Here is a 9786-nt window from a genome sequence, read left to right on the forward strand (position 1 = left end):
AGAGTCTCGCGTGTGTTTCAGTAGTTCTGGTTTGAATTTCTCTATGACGACATAGTTTGGAACTCATGTAGTAGGCTCTGATGTAGTTCTGTGTATGAAAGCCTTTTCACACTGTTCATTTTTGGTTTATTCATCTTGAAAGTTTTCCTTATTGTTTATCGGGTAAGTTAGTGACATCAGACTTTAAATCGTGATCTGACATTTTTGACGTTGCCAGTCACCCGCTAAATCGTTTCAGTCCGTTGTTTCCACCCTGAATCTAGTCTAAAGTGCTGACACGATCAGGCGACATCGGCGTGCATGCTCGGAATGCCATCGGTAGCCGACTGCGCGGACCTTACACAGTGTTAAATGCCTTTGGGGCATATGGATATCGGCTTCATTGCACAGGAAAACGTTGCCCAAAAGTACAATATATGTGGGTGTGTAGGGATGCTACTACTGTTTTGGAAGGAGAGAGGATTTTTAGAGCCTCAATACAAAAACACAGAAAGAAAACGTGTTGTTGTACTTTCATGTTGCCGTGAAGTACATGTTTGTTTGTTTTGTTTGTTTTGTTTGTTTGTTTTTTGTTTTTTGTTTTTTGTTTGTTTGTTTGTTTGTTTGTTTGTTTGTTTGTTTGTATTGCATACCAGATAAACCGCCTCTGACACACGGAAAAGATGTGATCGCCGAGCTTCATCAATGTCGCATCCATCATAACAGCAAGAGGATATTTAGATAGCTGTGAAAAGGTCCGGTTTGCGTTCCGCGTGCCGCTGTGACAGCTGGTTAGGGTTCTGTAGGGATACCATCATCAAATCAGGACCGTAGTGTCAGTTGTGGGTCAAGGCTGTCCATCTATGGTGATGATATGACACTGGCGGCATGTATGGACTAGAAATCCATCCATCTCCATATAACAGCTGTCGTGCCCATCATAGCTGGATCACTTATTTGAGACACTGGAAAACTAGTCGTTGCAAGTCTAAAATTGTGCAACATGCCAATATTCATGAGGACAGCAAGTAGATGATAATTATCTCCATGGAAAATGGAGATATAGTTTTGGGTGTGTCTCTGTGTGTGTGTTTGTTTGTTTGTTTGTTTGTTTGTGTTTTTCGGATATTGTAGAAAGCATAACTCAAGAACCTTCGGATGGATTACGGTTATATTTGGTATGAGGGTAGGTCTTGGAAAAACGATGGTCGAGGTCGATTTTGGCTCCTCTGGTATGTGACCTTGGTACTTCAGGAGAACTTTTTTGTATCTTTTCACCTGGACTTGCCATGGCCTAGATTTTTGGTGGCAGATAGCTTGTGATGTAAGGAAGGAGTGGTATAGATTTGGGCCCCCTAGCAGCTTGCGCTAAAACTGCAGGGGCGTTTTTGTCAAAATCTTCTAAGGAGAATAACTGAACAAAGTAACGACGGATTTCCATGATATTTAGTATCAATTTTCAATACAATTGCTAGCCATCAACGTTGGATAACTTCTAAATGCCGCAGGAATGAAATTCCCATCACTCACCACTACGAGTCAGTTACCTTCGCCGAGAAGGTTTTGCAGAGGGTAGCGTTTGTGTGTGTGTTTGTGTGCTTGTACCAAACAGCATAACTCGAGAAGGCTTGAATGGATTGTCTTGATGGTTGATAGGTGGGTAGGTCTTGATGAGACATGGAAATGATTAGATTTTGGGTCCCCTAGCGGCTTGTAACGGTACTGCAGCAGAACTTCCTGTTTGGATATCTCGTGTTCTGGACATGCTATGGTCCTGATTTTTCATTGGTAGATAGCTCTTTGGGCAGAGAGTGAGTGGTATAGGTTTTGGCCCCCTAGCGGCTTTTTTTGAACTGCAGGAGCAGGTATGGCTTCAGACTTTGAAAGGGAATAACTCAAGAAGGGCCTGATGGATAGTCATGATTTTTGGTAAGTAGATAGCTTGAGTGATGATGTACATGAATAGATACTTATTATGCAAATCAGTATCTAATTTGCGTAATTAATAAAAAAAAGTTTACTCATCCACCAAATTCCATGATAGGACTCTCAAACATGAGACATATGTAACTGAGGTAGAGAGAAATATTAATAGATACCAACTATGCAAATGAAGACCTCATTTGCATAATTAATGAGGAAATATTGTAACTCAAGATGAGCTTGATGGATGGTCATGATTTTTGTTATGTAGATAGCTTACGTGATGCTTTGTTTGATTGGAAATGATTATGCAAATCAGATTCAAATTTGCATAACTAATGAGACAATTTTAAAACCCCGCTGTGTTCTATGATATGACTATTCAAATATGTGACATTTGTAACTGAGGAAGAGAGGAATCTTAATAGATAGAAAATATGCAATTGTAGGCGTAATTTGCATAATTAATGAGAAACTACTATAATTACATACAGGTAATTGATGGAAATTTCATACTTGTGGCAATTGAAAGTTATGTGAATGTGAACATCGTTGAATCAAATTATGCTAATAAGGACATCATTTGCATAATTGATGATAAATGTTAGCATAACCTTCTTTGATAAGCTCGTACTTCTGTTATTCGGGTGAAGACGATCAACTGGTATGATTTATGATTGATGAGAAACACTCCTAAATACGTCAGTCATAAAGGTTAAAATCATTTGGCGAATGTATGAGGTCGTGGAACTCTAGTTTCTTATCAATTATGCAAATTAGGTATTCAGGTACGTGAGTGATATCTATCGACATTCCTCTCTATCTCCTTTTTTCGGTCTGTGTAGGAAGCCGAGGCCTAACACTTGCTTAGAGTCCTTGATTGGAAACAGACACCAGGTGGTTCCAAGCAGCTACACAAAGGACGACACATAACACAACATCTACTTGGAGAAACCAATGAACGCCAACGATATCAATGACCTGTTCCACAATTTCAGGAAAATAGGATTGTTTTCTGAAATATTACATGGACTTTAAAAACTGCTACGGTTGGATCATCTCCCGCTTACTAGCGAAAGTTACGAAAGTAAATGCAAATGCAGCAAAGGGATCGTGAGTTATAGCTGCGAACGTACCGGACAAGAGTGACTACAATACTCCCTCAGGAGGGGAACCTCCTTCACGGAGTAACATACAAGTTTTTATGGGGCCGCAGTACCCTGAATAGCAGCTTAGGAGCTCAAAATCGACCTTGACCTTTGTCTTCCCAAGACCTATACATGTACCTACATACCAAATATCATCACAATCCATCCAGTTCCTAAGTTATACTCACCACAAATATCCTGAAACACGAACAGACAGACACACCAAAAACAACACCTCCCATTTTCATGGAGGTAAACAAACTATGACATTTGATGAAAAATGTTTCCCACGGATCTTCTTCAGACAGCCCACGTGTTGTGGTACATCGACTAGGGATACCATTTGGCTGAGCGCGACGGAATATTATGGTAACATTCATCTTTCTTTCATCGGTTGCAAATTCGCGTAACATATGGTAAACGAAACAGACCGATGCAGTGGCATACTAAACATTCAGACGATTATAACCACCATACTCATGATACTGGAACTTGATACCAGTGTGGTGCCTCCCGCTTTGGAAATGCATGTGGCTGAGTGCGCTTCCTTGCCACCAACTGGCTGCTCAGCACCAAATGTGCTGCCCACATGTGGTCTATAGATAAGCATAGTTTATGGTGCACTCGTCAGGTCACACTATACTGCTACATCTAGCAACTGTTGACCTCGCCTCACCTCGCAGAGTTCTGGACGTGACGGCATGGTCGCGTGGTGACGCGCAATTCCGTACATTCTACCGGCACTATCATTTTGTCCTTCAGCTGCCCACCAAGCTGTCATCTGCACTCACACAAAACAACAGCAACAGAGGAGACATGGCGACCTGACCGGCGCTGCATGACTAACTACATCATCGTTGGCAGTTCGCATATTCCTAAAAACGAGCTTTCAAATTGCATATCATTTTTGTGAAGGGGGCTGGCCGTAAATCAGAATACACATGATCCATAGCAATCGAAATGTCCGGGTTCTTAACTCGAGCATTCCACGTTGACGTTTTAGGTTTGTTATGATCGACTCCCTATGACCCGCATCTGGAAGGGGCGTTATTCACATGACTTTGCAAGGCAGCACATCACCCTTACTCTTACAGTATGCTGTAAAGGCTAATGAATTGTCTCAGGTGCTATATTTAACGTGCCCCCTATATTAGGGGGGTGGAATAGTACAGTCGCGGCCTATGTGTGGTAGGGAACGGCCTGTTCCGAGCACTGTCAGCTGAAGGCCGCTCACAAAACGACACGAGACGCGACAACGGCACAGACAAACAATGAAGCCGCTCAAAGGGAACGAAGAAGAAGGACAGGCGGACGAGAGCAAAGAAAGGTAAGGAATTGTCGAGATATTACTGTAGAAGAAATACTCGCACTATCAGCATTATAGAAGACCAGAGATATGACGGATTTGAAATCGTTTGCAGAATTTGGCGCACACAAAGAGTCAGTATAGTTGGTGGCCCTCTCGGATAACATAGCTGTCCCGTTTGTTTTCCTTTGCTATATGTATCCCATACAAAATGTCTGCTATGCAGCCGTTGCAACATTAAGCGACACGGCTCTAGTAACGGCGGTTGGTGGGATTGCCAGAAAGAGTTGTAAACACAATTAAGCAAAAACATACAAGATGCAAAACGCATGCTGCGGTGAATAAAATCATGGCATATCTCGATCAATTCTTAGGAGGGAAAAGAATTACTATAAAAATGTTTGTCAAAAACCATTATTGCAAAATATCCCACATGCATGTAGTAAAAAAATATTCATATCACAAAAGTTTTGAATTTTCAAACAATTGAAAATGAACGTTTTAATCTGTTTATAACTAGTTGAACGTACCTGCACAAAGATCCAAATAGTATATTTGAAACATTTTGCAATTGGTAGATTTGGATTACTGCACCAATAAAAGTAGGTGCAAATCTAGCCCAATTGTTTGCTTTCGAGTTTATAGATAAATACTCTTTTCTTGCCATTCAGGAAAGCCTGGTTCCGCGAAAAGACTATAAGTATCAACAAGGTCGGTGTCGTCATCTACGAAGCACCATTTGATGGTGAGTAATGAAAATGAACATGACCTTCTTCTTGTAAATGTAGTTTGTTTTCTCAGTATCCTTCCCTGGTTTTCTAATGGTGTCATTATATAATAAGCCCGTTCAAGAATCCAACTGCACATGCGCAGGTCAAGAGTGCAGGTCCCTGACGTGTAAACAGTTCTTATCTTGACCATGCTTTTCACATGTCCGGACATACATGGCCTCGATCCGTCGGTCTACTTGCATAACAAGACGTGTTTTGTTTATGTCCAGATGTATTTTGTTTATGTCTCAGGGGCCTTCATCTTTGACCTGCGCATGCGCAGTTGGTTCCGTGAACCTCCATACAGACTGAACATCGAGAGATTGCCGGGATATCTGGCAATAGCAGTAAGGATTGGTTGAATCAAGCTTTAATATTACCAACCGTAGCAGCAGTGTCATTTGTCTTAACATATCTCTCACTTCAACAGACATGGACCTTCCTATGGTACACTTATTTGACAGATTTTATGCATATATGTATATATATATATATATATATATATATATATATATATATATATATATATATATATATATATATATATATATTTATATTATTCATATATAGTAAGATAACATCATCAAATGATTGACGACAGAAAAACCATTTAATCCCACGTAAAGCATTCATATATTTCAAAACACAGCATTTACGTTTGCTTTAAGAGTGGATTTCGCGCAGTGTGTGCTTATTTTTTTACGACCACCTTTGCCTGATGAATATGTCGCCAGACATTAAGATGATGTATATCATGCAAATAATTACTTTCAGCCAAGAAGGAGGACGACGCTGACAACACAGGAATGCGAGTATGGCCAGCTGCGCAGGTAAAACCTTCTCTCTCTGCCCGAACCAACTAGTGCATGTTGGTTTGAGTAGTGACAGTGAAGCACCTTATTCCTTTCAGAGACATCACGTGAAGCGGGCAGCGGAGTTCACCTTTGACCTGCGCATGCCTAGTTAAGTACGTAAACAGGATTATGTAGCAGCTAACAGTCATTTCCAGCAACATCATTTTTCCTCTTATCCAAACAACATTGCCAGCATATTTTTCTACCAAGTCACTTCATGTGTCTTCCTCTCTGTTTTCATAGTTATTGTATTTTATTCACGTCAAATATATGATATACATATACATATGTATAACGTTATACGTTCATCTTTGGGGCTGTAGTTAAACCCGTTTGAAGCAAAACCTGGGCAGCCTTCAATAGATTCGGTGAAAGCAGAATGAACAGCAGCTGGAGCAACACCGTGAAATGTGGGAGGGGGGCGCCCCTGACTTCGCAACTGCTCATATTGTTTACATCCGTTTGTCGGCCTTGCTTTTCCCCAGGTGCTCGCTCTGCACGTTCTGAATCACTCCGAGGTGGCGAGGAAGAGTGAGGGGATCCTGGAGCTGGGTGCAGGGGCCGGCGTGACGGGCCTGCTGGTGGCGAAGGCCTGTGGTCGGCCCGCCGGTGTGGTCATGACTGACGGGGAGCACCACGTCCTAGAACTCACCCGCAGGAACATCGAGGCAAACTTCAATGAGGACGGTTCGTATGATATCTGTATCTGTATCTATATAGCCAGTACAACCACCATTAGGCGTAACACACCAGCTTCATCAGTGATAGCACTTTTTGTTGTTACCGCCTTGAAGGAGGCTCACCTCCGGCGGTGGCTCTGCTTTTGGTTGTGTTAGTGCGTTCGCATAAACAAATTTACAAAAACTAAACATTTCAGACATCATCGATTTTTTTTCGTTTATAATTTTACTTCCCATTTCATAATACATGGGGTAAAACAAATGCATTCTAACAATCTAGCTCCAGGTGTACATATTCTTATACCATCGCACATTCCCTACTGCTTAGAAATGTGTACGACATTATTTTTGTGATATGTTAATTCTAACAAAAGGAGAACTAAAAGTTGGTTTGTATGACCCCTTGAAGGCCGACCGTCGTGCGAGTACCTCAGATGGGGTGAGAACGTTGGCGAGTTCAAGGACAAATTCGGGACCTTTGACCTCGTCATGGCGACGGACGTTCTCTACTGTCCCGAGGCGTTGGAACCCTTCTTCACAACCGTGAAGGAATTGATGTCATCCAAGGTAGGCTTCTACTGAAAAATTGTTACTTTCTTTCTTTGGATCTCAAAAGATTCTAGGGACCACATACTGAGACCACACCTCAAATGCTGAAGTAAGGAGTAAAGTCGGACAAAACGTCGGTCCGTACGAAGACCTCCTAACAGAAAAAAAAGAAAAGTAAAGTTGTATGGTCACGGTCATCGGGACTAGTCAAAACTATCATGCAAGAGACGGTCCGGGGTGGAAGGAAGAGGGGGTTTTAACCTTCACCTTTGACTATGCACATGCGTACTTAGAACCGTGAACGTCCTTATGCTGAATATTGCTGTTTTCATTTTACAGCCTTCGGCCCAGTTGTTGGTTTCTCACACCAACAGAAGCTACGTACCCCACTACAAGGTGCGGAAGGCGGGGTCCAAGTGCGGGTTCAAGTGCACGGACATCCCGCTGCAGTCCATCCCTGGCTGTGCGGAGATGTCGCGCGCCACCGCGGCGGACCCGAGACACCCGCTGCTGCAGAGGATGCAAGTCTTCAGATTCACGCTGAAGAGGATCATCAAGAGTGATCCGTCCTCGTAAAAGATTCAGCTTCTTCGGCAACGACACTTGAAGAGACAATAGAACAAGTTGTAGCCAGTGGCAAAGTTTGTTTTGCTTAGGGGACGTTCACACGGGTGCGTATATTCAAGTCCGTATGAGGTGTGGGTTAACATCTTTAGGGGGTTTAGGTAAAGTTTGAGGCGGAAGAAGTCTTACTTTGTTGTCTTAGGCAAAGCTTGCGTCTTGAACATACACACAAGTGTGAACGGGGCTTTAAGGGCCTTTACACGTGTGTGTGTATCAAGTCTGTATGAGTTGCGTATTTACATTTTGGCTCAGGTAAATTTTGCAGGAAAAAAGTTGTTTTTAACTTTGACCTACTGTTGTGCAGCCGGGTTATCAAACAAAAAAACGAATTTTTTTTCGGCCGCAAACTTTGCCTAAGACAACAAAGTAAACACGCAACCCATAAGGACTTGAATATACGCACACGTGTGAACGAACTCATACTATAAACGCGGAGTTGTAGTCCGCATGGCTGGTCAAGACATTTCCCTTTGGAACAAATTGTTCGTCGAAAATGGAAATTATATATCCTCGAAGTATCATAATGTTGAGGTTAACTCACGCACTACATTGCAATACGAATCGATTGATCCGTGGAGAGTTCCATCAGGTCGGCACGTCACTGGATAACAGGGTTATTTGTGCACCAACTAAGTGTTTTATCCAAGCTAACTACGGGGCAACACGCACTGCAGCTAGGTGTCGCTGCTAACAGATGCGGTCCCAAACGTATCTATACAATCATAAACACAGATAAGTATTTAATGCGGTGTTTATGATGCGGTCCAGAAGTAAGGTTGTATACAAGGAACTCTATTATCCAGAGCTGCATTGATGTATCTCATCAATAACAATCATATTGCTTTCTATTGAAAGATCTTAGATATTCCTTTAGGAGCTGATCTTTGATCGCGTTTGAGGAACGCTGAGGCTTAATCTTATGATAGGCTTCTTTCATACTTATCATCTGTGAGACAGATTGATAATCTTTGGGCTTGTAAATATCATGTTTGATACTGTTATGATGTCAGGTGAAACAATTCCATATGAATAGATTGCTTTTCTAAATACAAATTGATATCTAAAGTTTGTCTGCTCGTTCTTTTTAAAACCCACTTTTATATGGGTCCCCAGAAAGTACGAAATGGAACGAAATGGAACAAGATAACATATGTAACATTATGAAATGAAATACCAGAACCACCCGCTTCTGTTTTTAAAATGCTTCCTGTTCCGGTCTACTGTGAATGTTACAACGTTCCTTACATTTCGCTATCTTCCGGTATTTCATTTCATAATGGTCCATTTGAAACAAAATATATGTTGTATTGTTCCTTAGTTGCCACTAATTGTTAGTTTTCGGCCGGTTTTCAATCAAAACATTCTGGCGAGTTTCCTTTGGTTTGGCTTCTACCATTATCTATAGTATTGTGGTACTTATTGGAAAAGTGGATTCATTCTGCTTATTCCTTTCATAAATCTAGTATAATTTGGATTTTACATCATTGTATATCTGTATCAATTCGTTTTAAAGGTTTTGATAACGGAATTACTCGCAGCGATTCGGTATTACAAAACATATTCACCGTATTTAACCTGAATAACAGTGGTATCGTCCGCTGAACTCTAATGGCCTTTGTTTGCATCTTGGAAAAATGCGGAAATTTGATCTAGATCTTTTATTTACCCACGGAAAACGTAAATTCAGCCTGGATAATTACATTTTAAAAGAACTTACAGTAACACACCAGATACACGATCGAGCCTTTTATCAAAAAGCTGCGGCCGTTATTTCGCCAAGTCCGACCGCTCAGAAATGGTGATGTACCGCGGAACGGAGGAGTGTAAACAGCCATGTAAAAATCAAAGACACCATTCTGGGAATACTTTGCGTCAAACTACGAAATTCTTCAATGTTTTCTTTATTCAAACACTTAAAGGGTCCTAGTTGAGTCCACATTTTTGGTGGCGCAG

At 41.5% G+C, this 9786-nt stretch overlaps 1 protein-coding gene across 1 annotated transcript; it reads left to right on the forward strand.

Annotated features, from left to right (window-relative positions):
• Positions 1 to 3963: 3963 nt before the first annotated feature.
• On the forward strand, positions 3964 to 8898 carry LOC136445284 (histone-arginine methyltransferase METTL23-like). The gene is made up of 6 exons (XM_066443203.1): positions 3964 to 4377; positions 5028 to 5101; positions 5901 to 5956; positions 6466 to 6667; positions 7070 to 7227; positions 7549 to 8898. Exons 1-6 carry the CDS (start codon positions 4322 to 4324, stop codon positions 7783 to 7785), a joined length of 783 nt encoding a protein of 260 aa, XP_066299300.1. The 5' UTR covers positions 3964 to 4321; the 3' UTR covers positions 7786 to 8898.
• The last annotated feature ends 888 nt before the right edge of the window (positions 8899 to 9786 follow it).

The sequence above is a fragment of the Branchiostoma lanceolatum genome, chromosome 11 (assembly GCF_035083965.1).
Source record: "Branchiostoma lanceolatum isolate klBraLanc5 chromosome 11, klBraLanc5.hap2, whole genome shotgun sequence".
Taxonomy (NCBI): Eukaryota; Metazoa; Chordata; class Leptocardii; order Amphioxiformes; family Branchiostomatidae; genus Branchiostoma; species Branchiostoma lanceolatum.

Coding starts and splice junctions, on each gene's coding strand:
- LOC136445284 (XM_066443203.1), top strand. CDS start 4,322: ATGAAGCCGCTCAAAGGGAACGAAGAAGAAGGACAGGCGGACGAGAGC. Junction 4,378..5,027: donor GCGGACGAGAGCAAAGAAAG/GTAAGGAATTGT, acceptor CTTGCCATTCAG/GAAAGCCTGGTTCCGCGAAA. Junction 7,228..7,548: donor AGGAATTGATGTCATCCAAG/GTAGGCTTCTAC, acceptor TTCATTTTACAG/CCTTCGGCCCAGTTGTTGGT.